This window comes from Mobula birostris, chromosome 14 (assembly GCF_030028105.1).
Source record: "Mobula birostris isolate sMobBir1 chromosome 14, sMobBir1.hap1, whole genome shotgun sequence".
In the NCBI taxonomy this organism is placed as follows: domain Eukaryota; kingdom Metazoa; phylum Chordata; class Chondrichthyes; order Myliobatiformes; family Myliobatidae; genus Mobula; species Mobula birostris.
In genome coordinates, this window is record NC_092383.1 from 10,742,268 (window position 1) to 10,761,002 (window position 18,735).

At 42.6% G+C, this 18,735-nt stretch overlaps 1 protein-coding gene across 2 annotated transcripts in view; it reads left to right on the top strand.

The window, feature by feature from the left end:
- LOC140209696 (synaptic vesicle glycoprotein 2B-like) overlaps positions 1-18,735 on the top strand; it is a 194,625-nt gene that overhangs the window by 158,525 nt on the left and 17,365 nt on the right. For both annotated transcript variants that reach the window (XM_072278089.1, XM_072278090.1), the window contains 6 exons: positions 1,522-1,655; positions 3,299-3,388; positions 4,001-4,111; positions 7,093-7,181; positions 11,709-11,873; positions 12,916-13,049. In XM_072278089.1, the coding sequence (XP_072134190.1) occupies positions 1,522-1,655; positions 3,299-3,388; positions 4,001-4,111; positions 7,093-7,181; positions 11,709-11,873; positions 12,916-13,049 (723 nt within the window). The remainder of the gene's footprint in view (positions 1-1,521; positions 1,656-3,298; positions 3,389-4,000; positions 4,112-7,092; positions 7,182-11,708; positions 11,874-12,915; positions 13,050-18,735) is intronic.

The window sequence follows — 18,735 nt, forward strand, 5'->3', positions numbered from 1 at the left end:
CTTTCTTTAGAAGAGCAGGCTCTGTCAGTAATCTGACTTCGTGTGTCTTTTTTATAGGGCAGGGCATCTCTACAACCCACACTTCCAATCTCATCTCGTCGATAGGAACACCTGACTCCAAAAAGCTTTTGTAGAAGGTATTACCCCAGAGGTACACATACCTCTTCCAACAACTACATGTAATAATGGATCATTTTTCTTAATAAATAAACGGACAAGTATAATGTTTTTGTGTTATTTGTTTAATTGTGTTCTCTTTATCTAGTTGTAGGACTTGCATGAAGATCTGATCACATTTTAGGTCATATTTATGCAGAAATAGAGAAAATTCTACAGGGTTCACAAACTTTCTAGCACCACTGTACCTTTGAACAAAATGGCTAGCCATCTATTTCAGAAGCTAACCATGTATTGTCCAGACCAGGTAAAGATGACTGTTTACCTTCCTTTGCAGAATAGTGGTAAACCACAATGCAATAATTTCACGCATTTATTCAATCAACTAAATTTAAATTTTCTTAACTGATAGGATATGACTTCACTCCTCCACACTACTAGCTGAGTTTAATTGGACAATTCAATAGAATATGACTGAAATCATAATTAAATTCAGTCCTCTGTTGATTAATCTGTTTGCTCGAGCAGCAAGTCTAATACGCTCAGCGGTGTCAAATCCGAGCTTTGAGTCTGCTAGGCTACACACGCACAGACACACAGACACAACACACACACAGATACGAACAGATACACACAGACAGACAGACACAAAAATGCACAGACAAACGTAGGCACAGACACACAGGTATATTTATTTAGAGATACAATGCAGAGTAAGACTCTCTGGTCCTTCAATCCGTGCCATGCCAGCAACCCCTAGCAACCCCTATTTAACCCTAACCTAATCACAGGTTGCAATGACCAATTGGGACTCCTAACAGAGGACGCCAGAACTGAACTCTAGTCTCCAATGTCCCGAGCTGTAATAGCATTGCACTAATTGCTGTGTTGCCGTGATGCCCAAATACACACACACACACACACACACAATCATCCCCCCCCCAATGCATGACCAGAATGTTCTCTACTTGTATAATTATTCTGTTGTATTTCTTTATTTTCCTATAAATGCCTGCAAGAAAATGAATCTCAAGGTGGAATACGATGACATATAATAAATTTACATTTGACTTTTTTTTGACTTTTCGTACTTATTTGGAAAAAAAAACTTAGAGTGTTCTTTCTGTTTCTGATCTGTGCCAAGCACTTTGCAATCCTGAGATTGTCCATATGGTCAATGTTTCTACTGACACAAGGTGTCCAGCCCACGTGAAGAGCCATTACATGAGTCAGATCAGCCACAGTCTGTCGAGCTCCAAATCGGTACTCTCAGGAACTCGGGCTGTGGATTTTCTGGCAAAGGAAAATCTCACAAACGCATAGAGTATTGCAGTTCACTTTTATCCTTCACCTTAGCCAGCACAGGTGGCAGTGTCCATTTACAGACCTCTCCCTCTGTTGCAGGCTGGGGCTTCAGCATGGGTTCGTCCTTCCAGTTCCACAGCTGGCGCCTGTTTGTCGTCATGTGTGCTATTCCTTGCCTCTCTGCCCTCATTGGTCTTGTATTCATGCCGGAAAGCCCACGATACTTACTGGAGGTAAGCACCCAAGAAGCTGCTGCTCTTGCACAGATCTCTAAGAGAGGATCCCTAGACATGTTTCATTCTTGAAAAGTTTCACTTCTGTCCTGGGATGTCTTAGCCTATGTTGTACATTAAAACACAGTACTGTGCAAAAGTCTTAGGCACATATATAGCTCGGGTGCCTTAGACTTTTGCACAGCACTGTATCTACTAAATGTTTACTAATATTAACAAAAACTTGGACTCAGATATTGCTGTTTCAAGGGCAAATAAAGAGAGGATGGAGATGGATGTCTTTCCATCATGTGCTTCAAATCAAATCACAATTAACCACTCAGGAAATGATATAAAAATGGCTTACTGTCCTCTGTAAAGGTCTTAGTGCACACATACAGTATATAGCTTGGGTGCCTAAGACTTTTGCACAGTACTGTATATTTAATCATACAAGCAGCATTTGATGGCTCAGGGCCTATACTCACTCCAGTTCAGAAATATGAGGGGGGAGGGATCTGGATAAAACCTGTTTAATATTGCAAGGGCCAGAGAGAGGATATTTAGAGGATGTTTCCTATAGTGGGGGGAGGGGGGGTCTAGGACCAGAGGACACATCTGTAGAATAGAAGGATGCCCTTTTAGAACTGAGACGAGGTGAAATTTCTTTAGCTAGGTGGCAGTGGATCTGTTGAATTCGTTGCCGCAGATGGCTCTGGAGGCCAGGTTATGGGTATATTTAAAGTGGGGCTTGATAGGGTTCTTAATTAGTCAGGGTATCAATGGTTACAGGGAGAAGGCAGGAGAATGGGGTTGAGGGGGAAAATAAATCAGCCATGATGGAATGCTGGAGCAAACTTGATTGACTAAATGCCCTAATTCTGCTCCTGTGTATTCTGGTCTTTAATATACAGAGAGTACGGATGGTCTAAAAATGGTAATGTGCCTGGAAATGTACCTTTATGGCATTGTTTGACAACTATTGGGTTATCAAGGATCTGTCGCTCCACAGTTCAGTTGATCACAAAACATCATGATGCGTCCCAGTGAATCACCTGACATTTGCAAAGGTGTTTCCTTTTGCACACATGTGGTGTGTGGTGTGTGGTCTGTGGTGTGAGTCGGGAAGCTTGTGGTCCACAAGATGAACAGGGAGATCAAGTGTCTCAGTTGGGCCAATTAGGATGTTATGGGACATGGAAGATCATTCAGGATGGGTTACAATTGTCTGGGATCAGTAGAGGTATCCCTGACAAGTAAGGATATGAATCACATTAAGTTAGGGAGTAGGCATGCTAGCTCAAGCTGGAGATTGTGCAAGTGAGACCAGTGAGCCATGGGGGAAAGCTCACCGAAAAGGCAAAGGTTTTACATGCAGTGCTATACAGCTGTCACATGTGTTGGAAGAATGGATTCCCACCATTGATGGAGAGGAAGAAGCCATCAATGTCCATTTGACTTGAGTCAGAAGTGTGCACGGTAGGACGTGAAATTGGAGGAGGTCTCTGAGATCAGAATGTATGTCAGTGAAGACTGAGGGATTAGCAGGAACTGGGAACAACAAGATGTAGTGAATCCCACAAACAACAATAGGAAGAAAACAGAAGTCTTTTGATAATGCAACTTTCTAAAGTTAATGGTTCGTTAAATTTTTTGTTTGATAGATTGGGAAGCATGATGAGGCCTGGATGATCTTAAAGCAGATTTATGACACAAACATGAGAGCTAAAGGCCATCCTGAAGCCGTGTTCACGGTGAGATGAAATAAGCCTCAGCCAGGAGGGCTTTGAATGTGGTGATGTTTTCACTTTGTCACAGGAATCTTCCCCTTCTCCACACCAGTACTGTTCTCCGGGGATGAGAGCTCGTACCCTCACTCTCTACCAACCCGTGCGCAGCGGTGGCTTGGGATGAATTGCATTCTCTCCATCTCCTCCCTTCCCTGTTCCTCTCTCACTCTAGCCACTCGCCCCCTCCTTCCTCCTGTCCACTATTCCCACTCAGCTATTGCAACAGCCCCTTCTCCCCATCCCTCTTCTCTCTCACACCTGCCTCATTTTCCAGCAGACTTTCTCCCTTGCTTCTCACTCTACATCTCTCTTTCTAAACCCTCTCTTTCTTGATCATCCCCTCTTTCTTCCCTTAATTTCAAGTCCCTACTTTCTTTCTTCTCTCATACTTTCTCTCCTTCCACCAAAAATCATCCTTCCAAGTGTGGACCAGTCTTATAGACCTTTCTAATGTCACTTCCAGAAACACTTGCTCACCACGTCAATCCTTATGTGAACTGAGGGGTGTTGAAAGGGGCCGGAAGGGATGGCGGAATATCAGCACCAATAAATCAATAACTTTATGGTTTTTTGCAGGTATCCCATATAAAAACCCCAATACAAATGGATGAGTTCATTGAGATTCAGAGCTCCACGGGCACTTGGTTCCAGCGCTGGCTGGTCAGGATTATGACTGTAGTGAAGCAGGTCTGTATGAATCAAACACACTATGATACAACAGTTCCTCTCACTGATGAGTTACTCAGGGAGTGAGAGAAAGTTTATCTGCTTGTTCAGTGGCCTGGTTACAGACTTGAACCTTTCTAGTTTAGAGGCCAATAAGGTTGGTTTGTGAAAGAGCAAGATCCACAATGACTTTCGGATAACAGCTCTCAGATTTCTTCCCATGAATCCAATCATGACATTATGATCATGTCAATGCTAATTAAGCTAATGCTGTATTTGAACTGATGAAAGGTTGCGGCCTGAAACATCGACCCTTTATTCCCTCCATAGCTGCTGCTTGATTTGCTGAGTCTCCAGCACTTTATGTGTTTTACTGTGTATGTGTGCCCAAAAGCATATTCACATTAAAAATCAGATACCAAAGCAGTAATTGAAAATGTAGTCACTGATTAGTGAAACTTCTGGAAGTACAGCACACTACTGTATTTGTCAACATGGAGTAGAGAGAGAGTGAATTGGCAAATCTGGTGGGAGCAAAGGATGTTGGGAATGGTGAGGGTGGCGTGTGAAGGAGGGGTGTGGGACAGGTGGCAGAGAAGGAGTGCCAGGGGTGGGGGTGGAGGGAGTTGGTGTGGTGCAGACACACCCAGCCTCAGATACCAGGCAAGGTCATTTTAATTCCAAGCAATTGGTTTATTGATCATTACAGAATGTCTCTCTGGTGCTTTCCACTCTCTCCACTTTCCCTTCCCCTTTTCCCAACTATGATTCCCCTCTCCCTGCCACCTTCCCACTCTCAGTCCACTATAGAGACCCATATCAGAATCAGGTTTATCATCACTCACAGATGTCATGAAATTTGCTTTTTTTGTGTGACAGCAGTATAGTGCAATATATAAAATCACTACAGTACTGTGCAAAAATCGTAGGCACCCTAGATATAGATATGTACCTAAGATTTTTGCACAGTACTGCATATATTTCTAAAATAAAGACATGCATTTGTTTAGTGCCTTTCATCTGTATGCCCAATTACAATTTTAAACTGCTGTCCATCTAACAAAGTAGAACGGGTGACAGCCATTTTGAACACAGCAACTCCCCACACAACCATGTGATAAACACCTGTTTTTTACATGGTTTGGTCACATTGTGAAATCAATGTATGTTCGTCTAGAAGGTGGTGCTGGATCCTGGATGCTTTTGCAATCCAAAGGTTCTTTGGTAGTCAAGACAAAGGCATAAAAATTGTTGTTTACGGCTGTTTTAAGTGCTTCAAGAACAGGAGATGAACAAAGAGGGAGGAGCTGAGAAAACCAAGAAAAGGCATGGAAAAAGTAGTTGTGGTCATATGCAAGTTTAGAGATAACAAAATCCCAGTGACAACTAGTCAGATCAGATTCAAGTGACGTGACACCCTTTACAGAAAACTAAGAGGCTTCTAGAAAAACACAGAAGCAAACTGTACCATAATTGTTGGAAAATTAACTGGACATACTTATATCAAAATTCAAGCTGACAGAGGAAATTTAAACTACAAGAAAAAATAACAATTTTGCACTCTAATCCAACAGTGCACATATAACAATTTTGTGGCATTTTTTGGAATCATCAGCATTCCATTCACCACTTCCACTGCAGCTCATTCCACACTCTTACCATCCTCTGAGTGAAGAAGTTTCCCCCTCAGGTTTCCCTTAAATATTTCACCTTTCGCCCTTGAACTTAAGTGCTAGTCTTACCCAACCTCAGCACTCCCCCTCTCTGGGTTTCACCTATCACCTGCCACCTTGTACTTCTTCCTCCCCTCCGCCACCTTCTCATACTAACTTCTTCCCCCTTGGTCTCACGTCCTGATGAAGGGTCTCGGCCTGAAACATTCACTGTTTATTCCCATCCATAGATGCTGCCTGACCTGCTGAACTCCTGTATTGCTCAGTAGAAATAGCCTGCTTGCATTTAATCTATCTTTGCCCCTCATAATGTACATTCTTAACTCACTGACTGAGCATCGGCACTGAAGAGAGTATCATCATCATCATCATTATGTGCCGTGTTATTTGACATAGGCGAGCATGGTCATTGGCCATGATTGTTCTTGGCATATTTTCCTACAGAAGTGGTTTGCCATTGCCTTCTTCTGGGCAGCGTCTTTCCAAGATGGGTGACCCCAGCTATTAACAATACTACTGAAGAGAGTAGCATGAATTAAATCCAAAGCAGTTGGAAGTACTCAGCAAATCAGGCAGCATCATTCCAAGGAAAATACAGTTAATGTTTTAGGTCAATGATGTTTCATCAGAAATGAAAAAGTTAAAGATAAAATATTTTTGATGTGCCAAATGCTTTATCTATAACTTTTCCCAGTTCTGATGAAACATGAACCCTGTTTTCCTTCTCCAGTATGTTTAGGCTTAAAAATAAAATCTGACTGCAGGAAGCCCAATCTACTGAACTTAATAGACTGTAACATTTCAGTTACCTAAACTAACCCAATATATGTATTGCTCCAATCCTAACAGGTTTAGTTGCTTCCCGTCAAGATGGAGTCATGAAAGCAGGCTCTTCTCTAGAAATATTTCCTCTTATTTACTTACAGCCCGTTATGCCACTGGTGTTTAGAGCAGCAATGAAGGTCTTCCATCTCTGTCTGTCAGTACCGTCGCACACAGATATAGAAGGATTCTTCATTGCTGCTTCTGTAACAGTTTTTTTAAACAGTCAGGATTGTTACCCTTGATCTAAATCCCCCGAACCTGGACACTCTTAGTCCGACCTCTACCCTTTGACCTGTTTGGCATGGGTGACCCTAACAAGAGCCAAAGCATAAAGGCCTGATTCCAGGCAACACAGCTCTCCAGGCCTCCAAACCCTACAACAAGATTGTGGTCCTCTTGGAGGAAATATTTCCTCATCTCCTGAGTAATTCTAGCATCCAAGGGTTTTTGTTTTTAATATCCGTGTGCATTTCTCTGACATTTGATATTCCTTTTTGCTTGCAGGTCTGGCAGAACATGCTGCTGTGCTTTTTACCAAAGTACAGGATGACAACTCTTTTCCTGGCAGTGGTTTGGTTTACCTTGTCCTTCAGGTTAGTGCTGATCAGAAGCAGAATGTTTACAGGGAGAAGTAAGTTTGATGTGGTTTTATGGGCTCTGGAACAATGGATTCTTTAGTGCTTCTGCTGCTGTTTGTATGGTTGGGGTGGGGGTGGGAAGTTGGTGTTTCTGCTGGTGTGGGTGGGAGTGGAGGGGGGACTTTGGGGCTTTGATGCTTCTATCATTCTATGGGGTTTCTTTGTTTCATGGACTTCTGTGAGGAGGACAGATTTCAGGCTGTGTACATACTCTGTAGAAGTAGAGCTACTAGAACTTGATGTTTCAATCCCTATGGTAAGTCGGCACCCTCGATGTTGGCAGTGGGCTTGGAGTGGTGACAAGGAGGGAGGGTAGGTACGTCATTGAGGTCATCAGGTGGGCACCCTCCTTCTTTGACGTTTTGTTGATAAGCCCACGACGTCTCAACGGTGCTACGTGGCGTCCCAGATACACACCCCTCAGTTCCATACCCTCCTGTCTTCATCTTGCAGCCCAGTTGTTGTCTTTCCTTTTAATCCAAATCCAATTGCTGCTTTCTTCTGCTGAGTTTGACAAGGACTTGATTGCTTGTTGGAGGGAGTGACCCCTCACCCCTACCTTCTTCAATAGACTGGTCGTAGATGTAGCAACGAGTCCCTTGCATCCCACTCCTACAGGGAAAATCTTGGTCTTCCAGCCACTCTGATATTAAATGTACCTTGAAACATTGAATTTTGAAGTTAGCTTTTCTGTTTTGGCAAATGCTGTGCTCACAGAGGGATTGGATATTCCGAGGTAATGGAACACCATCCCATGAGTTCACTTTCATCTGCTCTATCAAAATTAAGCAGGAAAGGATAGACTCAAGGGTGACCCACAAAGATCTTCAACATTATGAAAGGCTTTGATAGGGAGGTATCAGGAAGATATTTCTATCTGAGACAAAAACTTGGGGGCCCTAGTTGTACATTGGCCACCAATAGATCCAATAGTTTATTGAGGAAAAATTTCTTTTCCCTAGTATGATTCGAATCTTCGTCATGATGACATTGTGAAATAAGATGGCTAGTTTTTGTAACACTCAACAGGAAGATGTCCTCACTGGCAGCAAAGAGACAATGGAATGATTAGAACAGTTTTGAGGAGATGTTTTTATCAGCCAGGGAGTGGTAAGAATCTGGAACTCACTGCCTGATGAGGTGATGTATCTATATACAGTATTTATAGATGTTGGTTGTCCATCATATCCAACAATGACAGGAGACCTGTGCGGGGGAGAGTTTTTAAGGTGAAAAAGCCATTGTACTGGAGCAGTTCCACTTTCTCAATCTGGGAAGTCTGGGTCCAGTGGTATGAATAGATGTCACAACTGGGGTCTTCTCTGGTTGCAGTAGAAGACTATGACTTCTTCTGTGCCTTGTCATGCTCTTTGCTCTTCATGAAACATTACAGAATCGCCTTCCTGGCCATTGGATTTCACTGTTGATCTCCTCCACTCAGTCTGCCGGAGCTAACTTCACATGCTAGGACAAGTATGTCCTTATCTCACTGGGATATGAAGTCCACCAGCTACTCTCACTAGGTTTAACCTGCCTACTAGGGTGTGGACACTGTCACATGCAAACAGATACTTGGAGCCATAGGTGAGAGCTGAGTGTCTGGTGGGGTCCAAAGCTGAGTGAGCCTCCCCAGAAATGGCACAAGTATTGGTATAGTATATACCCAAATATATATACTTATGGAGAGCAAAGAGCAAGACAAGGCACAGAAGAAGTCTCGGTCATCCACAGCAAACAAAGAAGACTCCAGATGTGATGAATTTTCGTATCACGGATTCCGGATTTTTGAGGTTGAGAGAGTGGAACCGTCCCAGTGCAACTGCTTTTCCTCTTTAAAAACCTTACTGCACAGGTTTCCTGTCATCGTCAGATACAACAGGCAACACACACACACATATATATATATAGATAGATAGATAGATATAGACAATATGATATTGTGTGTGTATATACATAAAATACATGCACTACGGTACTGTGCAAAAGTCTTAGCTGTCCTAGCTACAGGGTGCCTAAGACTTTTGCACAGTATAATATATATTTTAAATATGCATGTACTGTATATTATTTATATTAATGTATACATTTGTGCCATAATCCATAAGATTATTGAACAAGAAATGGGAAGTCAGATCAGCTGATTTTCTATTTCTCAACTAACATGGACATAATGGAGCAAATTGTCTCCTCCTTCATCACAAACCTCTGTGATCCTATGATTGTGTTGTGTACAGGGAAAAAAATCCACAATATCCACAGATAATCTTCAAGTCTTCCAATTCGATAAATGCATAAAGAAAGACAGTAGTAAATGATAGAAACTTTACAGAGGATTTCACAATAAAAGGAAGATTTGTGAATTAACCATTAATTTAATTTTAAAATTCTGAAGAAACTTTTAATTGCAATGTTATTTTTAAGAAACTGGAGTGTCAACTGCAGTTTGGTGCTATTAGTTTCACGTGCATTTATAAAACTAAACCTATGATTAAACACAGGAGATTCTGCAGATACTGGAAACCCAGAGCAACACACACAAAATGCTGAAGGAACTCAGCAGGTCAGGCAGCATCTATGGAAATGAATAAACAGTTGACATTTTAGGCTGAGGCCCTTCATTGGGACTGGAAAGGAAGGGGGAAAATGCCAGAATAAAAAGGTGGAGGGAGGAGAAGGGGGACTATTCAGGAGACTTTAGGTGTAGCCAGGTGGTTTAGAGGGGTAAAGGGCTGGAGAAGAAGGAATTTGATGAGAGAGAAAGGTGAACCTTGGGAAAAAGGGAAGAAGGAAGGACACCAGGGGGAGGTGATAGGCAGGTGAGGAGAAGAGGGAAGAGGCCAGAGACCAGAGTGGGGAATAGAAGAAGGAGGAAGGGGGGGTGGGGAAAAGAAAAGAAAGAACCAAAAATTACTGGAAGGAGAAATCAATATTCGTGCCATCATGTTGGAGACTACCTTAATGGTGTTGCTCCTCCGCCTTGAGAATGGTCTCATTGTGGCGGAAGAAGAGGCCTTGGACCAACATGTTGCAACGGAAATGGGGATAGGAATTAAAACAGTTGGCCACTGGGAAATTACGCCTTTGCAGATGGAGCAGAGGTGCTCAACAAAGCGGTCCCTCAATGTACCTCGGGTCTCACCAATGTAGAGGAGGCTGCTTTAGGAGCACTGGATACAATAGATTGGCTGGGGAAGTGTTTCCTCACCTGGTAGGATTGTTTAGGACTCTGAATGGAGGTGAGGGAGGAGGTGAATGGATAGGTGTAGCTAACCTGTGGCTTGCAGGGATATGTGCCAGGAGGGAGATTTAGTGGGGAATGACAAATGGACAAGTGAATCACAGAGGAGTGATCCCTGTGGGAAGCAGAGACTGGGGAGGAAGTAAAGATGTGTTTGGTGGTAGGATCCTGTTGAAGATGTGTTTGGTGGTAGGATCCTGTTGAAGATGTGTTTGGTGGTAGGATCCTGTTGAAGATGGGAGAAGTTGTAGAGGATGATGTTTTGGATGTGGAGGCTCATGGTATGATAGGTGAGGACAAGAGGAACTCTATCTCTGTTTAGGTGGTGGGAAGAAGTAGTGAGTACAGATATCCAGAGATGGAGGAATTACAGGTGAGGGCAGCGTCAATGATGAACCTATAACTCACCAGAGGAAGCTCTCACGTAAGCGTAACCTTTCCCCTCCCTAATTTGCAGAAGGCCACCCCAGGAGGTGCAGTTAAAAACTCTCACCCTCAGCTTCTTGAGCAATTAACTCCCAGAGCACTGGGTGTCAACAAATAGAGAAGAAAATGAGATGAATAGGGAACTGATTAGTGGCTCACAACCAGTGTATTCACACTCTGTAAAAGATACCCTTGTGTCACCCTCACCCCAATGACATCATCACATGCTCCTTTTAAAGAATTGTAGATGTCTTGGGGATTCCAAGTCACTGCTAGCAACCACACAGCTGCAGCAGATTTTAATTTTATTTAGTTTTGTCAATGTAAAATTGGTTTCAGTGTTTGTGAGAGGTAAGATAGGTTATAAGGAAGAATGAATGAGGGAATGGGATGCTTTGTTAGCCGGCATAGACTCGATGGGCCAAGTGGCTTCCTTCTATGACAAAAGGAGTTCATTACTATTAAGCTCCTCACACGATGCCCAATGTTCACCAACCCTTCCTTGCAGGTAATCATTGTTTTTGAACTTAAAAATATGTACAGTCTTTTGTCACAATAATGTTCATGTCAATAAATCAAGCTAACCGATATGTGAAATGAGTAACGATTCCAGGCTGGCTGTGGTTGTCAAAACTCGAGGGAGTTAATTAGAGGCTGTAGCTCCTTTTAGAACTGCTTAAATTTAAAATATTCATCCTTCATGTTCCTTTTCCGTTAACGTGCCTCTATTGGACAGGCAGTGTCACCTGGGAGAGAGCTAGTAACTAAGGAAATGTGTTTAACTGTGTGCTGAACCATGCTTGATTTGGGCTCCACAGCTACTATGGACTGACTGTGTGGTTCCCAGACATGATCAAGTACTTTCAGAATGAAGACTACGAATCCAGAATGAAAACCTTCCACCAGGAGAGAGTTGAGCACTTCACATTCAACTTTACACTGGAAAACCAGTTACACACAGAAGGAGAGTACATTAATGTCAGGTGAGCCCACTGGATGAATGTCACTCACGCTATTATGACTATCTTAGCCTGCTCACAATAATGACCCAATTCATTCTGGACTAATATTCAAGAGGTTCATCACTGCCTTCTCCAAGCAAAGCCATTGGTCAATTAAGGAAGAGGGTGCTTGGAGACAAAACTTTGGCCTTTGTGATAACTTATGATCTTCTGGGGCATCATCTTTATTATGTACACTTATGCAACTCACAAACAAGAGAAAATCTGCAGATGTTGGAAATCCAAGCAACACACACAAAACACACCTATACAACCGCTCATTGTTGCAAGTATCTAATCAGGCAATCATGTAGCAACAACTCAAGGCATAAGAGTATGCGGGCATAGTCAAGAGGTGCAGCTGTTGTTCAGTCCAAACATTAGAGTGGTAAAAACAAACGTGATTTAAGTGACCTGAGCATTGAAATGATTGTTGGTGCCAGATGGGGTGGCTTGAGTATCTCAGAACCTGCTGATCTCCTGGGATTTTCACATACAACATTCTCTAAAATTTACAGAGAATTGTGCAAAAAATAAATAAAAGCAAGATCCAGTGAGCAGCACTGTGGATGAAAATGACTGGTTAATGAGAGAGGTCAGTGGAGAATAGTCAGACTGGTTCAAGCTGACAGTAACTCAAATAACCAAGTGTTGTGCAGAAGGGCATCTCTGAATAGATAACATATTGAATATTAAAGGAGATGAGCAACAGCAGCAGAAGATCTTGAACATTGTACAGGAGGCACCTAATTAAGTGGTCACTGAGTGTAGGTTCAAATCTACCAGAGCAGCTGTGGAATTTAAATTCAAATTCAATAATTTTGAAATCATAAAAAAGACATACATTTGCATCCAGTTCCCTGTTGCTCCTGCAGGCAGGAACGCTGTAATGTTATTCAGGCAGGTGGTCTCTATGTAATTCCTGAGCCACCTTATGATTTATTTATCCCTTCTTCAGTTCAGGAGTAAATGGAGGTAGTCAAAAAATATAAGTGATCTTTTTTATTGACTTCTTTCTGGATAGATTCATTGGGATAAAGTTCAAATCTGTGACCTTTGAAGACTCTCTGTTTGAGGATTGCTACTTTGAAGACATCACATCAACGAACACTCATTTCAAGAACTGTACCTTTGTGGCCACCATCTTCTATAACACAGGTCAGTCATCTGCACCAAGTACATTTTAGGCAGGAGACCTGATATTAATTTGCAACTAGTGCACGAAATGTGGGTGGATTTTATTCTGATCTTGCTGAATAGAAGTTTATTCCCTAGTAGATCAAGACTCATGTTGACTAGTTAGAATGAAAACCATCCCTTTATCCCACTCCCTTTAGGGAAGGGTGTGCATAGCATCAGCGTATGGACACCAGTCTCAAACACAGTCACTTTCTCCAAGCAGTAAGGCTGATCAACACCTCCATCCACTAACCGGCCCCACAGCACAGCCCTCCATCACTACTTTATCATTTTCTGTCAGTCACTGTACGTACAGACCCGCTTTAGGGTCACTTTATGGAAATACAATTAATCTGTTGTATATAAGCTAGTCTTATGTATTTATATTAACTGTGCTTTTTTATTATTGTTTTATTTATCTTATTGTTCTTTTGTGCTGCATTGAATTTGGAGTGACAAGTATTTTGTTCTCCTTTATACTTGTGTATTGGAAGTGACTTTAAACAATCCTGAATCTTGAATTTTGAATTTAAATGCTGGAGTGATCCAGTACATTTGGAAAGGTAGCAGCAACACAAAAGGCACTGGAGGAACTTAGTGGCCAGGCAACATCTCTGGAGGGAAATGGACAGTTGATGTTTCGGATTGAGAAACATCCAAAACAGCGACAGTCCCTTTCCCTCCACAGATGCTTCCTGATCCATGGAGTTCCTCCAGCACCCTTTGTGTTGCTCTGAATTCCAGCGTATGCCTTCTCTTGTGTCTCCGTTTGGAAAGGTAACAGTCATATTACAAACAATAATCCCTTCTAGGTAGTTGAGGACTTGAAAATGTTATTTTATTTATTTGTTGAGATACAGTGCAGAACAGGCCCTTCCGGCCCTTCAAACTGTGCTGCCCAGTAACCCCCAATTTAACCCTAACCAAATCAATTTAAATGACCAATTAACCTACCAACCAGTACACCTTTGGATTTTCAGAGGAAAGCGGAGCACCGGGAAGAAACCCATGTGGTCACGGGGGAGAACATACAAACACCTTAAAGGCAGAGGCAGGAATTGAACCTTGGTCACTGGTACTGTAAAGTGATGTGCGGACGACTATGCCACTGTGTCAATAAAAAATTATGTCAATAAAAAAGATCACTTATATTTTTTGACTACCTCCTATCTAGAACCTAGAACTTAACAAAAACATAATGCCAGTGTTGGTGACCACATAACAACTAGATGGCAAAGATGACATGTCTGGTACTTTGACATTCTTTAAGGAATAAAATTAGGGCCCTTAATCCATGATATCAAACCATATAACCATACAACAATTACAGCATGGAAACAGGCCATCTCGGCCCTTCAAGTCCGTGCCAAACTCTTACTCTCACCTAGTCCCACCGACCTGCACTCGGCCCATAACCCTCCATTCCTTTCCTGTCCATATATCTAATTTAACTTTAAACGACAACATCGAACCTGCCTCAACCACTTCTGCTGGAAGCTCGTTCCACACAGCAACCACTCTCTGAGTAAAGAAGTTCCCCCTCATGTTATCCCTAAACTTTTGCCCTTTAACTCTCAACTCATGTCCTCTTGTTTGAATCTCCCCCACTCTCAATGAATCTCACCCACTCAAAATTCGAAGTCAATTTATTATCAAAGTGTTGCAAAGAACGGGCGAACCCAAACACAGGACACTAGAATGGAAATTGAGTTAGGATGCAGACAAGGGTGTGAGCTGAATGGCAACAGGAGACAGGCGGCAGGCAACACTTATCTTGACACAGAGAGACAGAGTTACACAGGTAAACCTCGGTACTGAAGTAAGACTTAGAATACACAATCCTAAGCGGCTGGGAACGTGAATTACCATACTGGCTAAAACAACGATCTGGCGATGAGTGGATGCAAAGCCAGGATATTTATGCTGCACGTCTAGATGAGAATCAGGTGTGCCACAATCAAAGGGAATTAGGAGAATATGGGGAATTAACGGCCGGGACCGTGACACAAAGTATATAAATATCATCATATACTACCCTGAGATTCATTTTCTGGCAGAAATACAATAGAATTAATGAAAAGCTACACACATACAATGACTGACAAACAAACAATGTGCAAAAGAAGACAAACTGTGCAAATATAAAATATGCAAATAATAATATTAACAGTAACAAATAAATATAAATTTAGAATACTGAGAACATGAGTTGTAGAGTCCTTGAAAGTAAGTCAATAAGTGGTGGACTCCTTTGTGTAATTTCACACCACAGTAAAATGCCATAGAGTCAGAGAACACTACAGCACAGAAAAAGGCCCTTCAGCACATCTAGTCCATGCTGAGCCATTAATCTGCCTCGTCCTATCAAGCTGCACCCGGACCATAGTCCTCAATACACCTCCCATCCATATACCTACCCAAATTTATTTTAAATGCTGAAATCGACCTTGCATTCGCCACCTGAGCTGGCAGCTCCGTCCACACCCTCCCCATCCTCTGAATGAAGAAGTTCCCCTTAAACATTTCATCATTCACCCTTAACACATGCCCTCCAATTCTAGTCTGACCCAACCTCAGTAGAAAAAGCCAGCTTGCATTTCACCTATCTATACCACTCATAATTTTGTATACCTCTATCACATCTACCTCCAGTCTTCTACGATCCCGGGGATAAAGTCCGAACATGTTCAGGCTTTCCCTATAATTCACATCCTCAAGTCCTGGCAATGACCTTGAGAATTTTCTCCGCACTATTTCAATCTTACTTAAATCTTTCCTGCAGGTCGGTGACCAAAACTGCACGCAATAGTCCAAGTTGGGCCTCACCAATGCCTTATACAATTTCGGCATAACATCCCAATTCCTGCACTCAATACATTGATTTATGAAGACCAATGTGCCAAAAGCTTTCTTTACGACTCCATCAACCTGTGACAACACTTTAAAGAAATTATGGATCTGTATTCCTCGATCTCTCTGTTCTACCACACTCCTCAGTGCTCTACTGCTCACCATGTATGACCTACCCTGGTTTGTCCTCCCAAAGTGCAGCACCTCACACTTGTCTGCATTAAATGCCATCTGCCATTTTTCAGCACATTTCACCAGCCGGTTCAGATCCCACTGCGAGCCATGATCATCTTCCTTGCTGTCCGCTACACCCACAATCTTGGTGTCAGCCACAAATTCAACTTACCACGTTATTATCCAGTTCATTGATTGTGGGCACGTGGCCAAGTGGTTAAGGCATTGGACTAGCTACCTGAAGGTTGTGAGTTCAAGCCCCAGCCAAGGGAATGTGTTGTGTCCTTGAGCAAGGCACTTAATCACACATTGCTCTGTGACGACACTGGTGCCAAGCTGTATGTGTCTTAATGCCCTTCCCTTGGACCACATTGGTGTCGTGGAGAGGGGAGACTTGCAGCATGGGCAACTGCTGGTCTTCCATACAACCTTGCTCAGGACTGTGCCCTGGAGAGTGAAGACTTTCCAGGCGCAGATCCATGGTCTCGCAAGACTAACAGATGCCTTAATGATTTACACTACTGTGTGAAAGTCTTAGGTGTGTGTGTATATATATATATATATACACATATAAATTTCATGACATATGTGAGTGATGATAAACCTGATGGGGGTCTCTATTGTGGATTGAGAGAGGGAAGAGGGTGGGGAAAGGGGAATCATGGTTTGGAAAAAGGGAATTGAGACGGGAGGGAGTGGGAAGCACTGAAGAGACATTCCGTAATGATCAACAGACCAATTGATTGGAATCAAATGACCTGGTATCTCAGGGCTGGGTGTGTCTGCACCCATGCCACCCCCCCCCCCCCACCCCTGGCACTCCTGCTCAGCCACCTGTACCGCACCCCTCCCGCGGCACTCCACCCTCACCATTCCCAACATCATTTGCACCTGCCAAATTTACAAACTCAATTTCCGCTCCACATTGACAAATACAGTACTTAGGCACCTGAGTTATATAAACGTGCCGAAGACTTTTGCACAGTTCTGTAGATGCCAAACATCAACAGACCCATCACCGTTCCCTGCATTACACAACTAATTACAGGCCGCCAGTCAGGGAGGCAACCATCAACAACCACTCTCTGACTTCTTCTGTGAAGCCAATATCTAATCCAATTTATTACCTCATCTTGAATACCAAGCGACTGAACTTTCTTGACAAACATCTCATGTGGGACCTTGTCAAAGTCCATATAGACAACATTCACTGCCTTGCCTTCAACTTTCCTGATAACTTCCTCAAAAATCTCCATAACATTGGTTAGACATGACTTTCCATGCACAAAGCTATTTCGACTATCCCTAATCGGTTCCTGTCTTTCCAAATACTTATATATCCAGTCTTGTAGAATACCTCCCAATAACTTTCTCACTACTGATGTCAGGTTCACTGGCCTATAATTTCCCAACTTTTTAAAAGAGCTTTTCTTAAACAACTGACATGTCGTTAACTATCTTCCAATCCTCCAGCACCTTACCCATGTCTAAGGATGTGTAAAATATCTCTGCTAGGGCCACTGCAATTTCTGCACTTGCCTCCCACAGGTCCGAAGGAACACATTGTGGATTCATCCACTCTAATTTTCCTCAAAACAGCAAAAACTCTTCTCTGTAATCTGTATAGAGCCTACGACCTCACTGCTACATTTTCTCACATCTATAGACTTTGTGCCTGACTTCCAAGTCAATACAAATGCAAAAAATCCATTTATGATCTCTCCCATCTCTTTTGGCTCCACACATCGATTTCCAAACTGATCTTCCAGAGGACCAATTTTGCCCCTTGCTATCCTTTTGCTCTTAATATATCTGTCCTTAGAAGTCCTTAGGACTCACCATCATTTTGTCTGCTAGAGCAACTTCATGCCTTCCTGATTTCCTTCTTAAGTGTTCTTTTACATTTCTTATACTCCTCAAGCTCCTAGCTTGTTCCTGCCTGCCTCTACCTGCTATGCTGCTCCTTCTTTGTCTTAACCAGGGCCTCAATATCTCTCAAAAACCAAGGTTCCCTAAACCTGTTATCCTTGCCTTTTATTCTGACAGGAACTCACAACCTCTGTACTCTCAAAATTTCACTTTTGATGGTCTCCCACTTACCAAGTACACCTTTGCCAGAAAACAGCTTGTCCCAATCCACACTTGCCAGATCATTTCTTATACCATCAAAATAGGCCTTGAAAAGCACGGGGAGGTTGGCAGAGCGAATTAGGCAATGATCAGTTCGATGGTCATTGGTGCCTCCCTAGGTAATGCAGACGTCCTTGTGGTGGCATACTCATGTGATGCCAGTACCAAATCAGGAGTGTAGCCATGAAGTCTTGTGTGTGCCACACTGATAAAACAGTTGCTGGTTATGTCCAAACATTTTACCAGGAGCTGGACTCTGTGGAGTTAATTTTCTCTACTGCCCCCATACCAGTTAATTCCAGAAAATTTCTTATATGCAAAATCTGGCACTGACTTTGATGCCATCTCCTGCCCATTGTGTCTCACTGCAATAGCAGTGTCAAAGCGTCTGATATTCTGAATGACATGTAGGAGAGCTATATTCATGCCAGCCACTCTCAGGACTGTCCATGAGGATCTTCATACTCTATGTCCTAAATTAATATTGAGTGGGAGTTACCTAAGCATGACT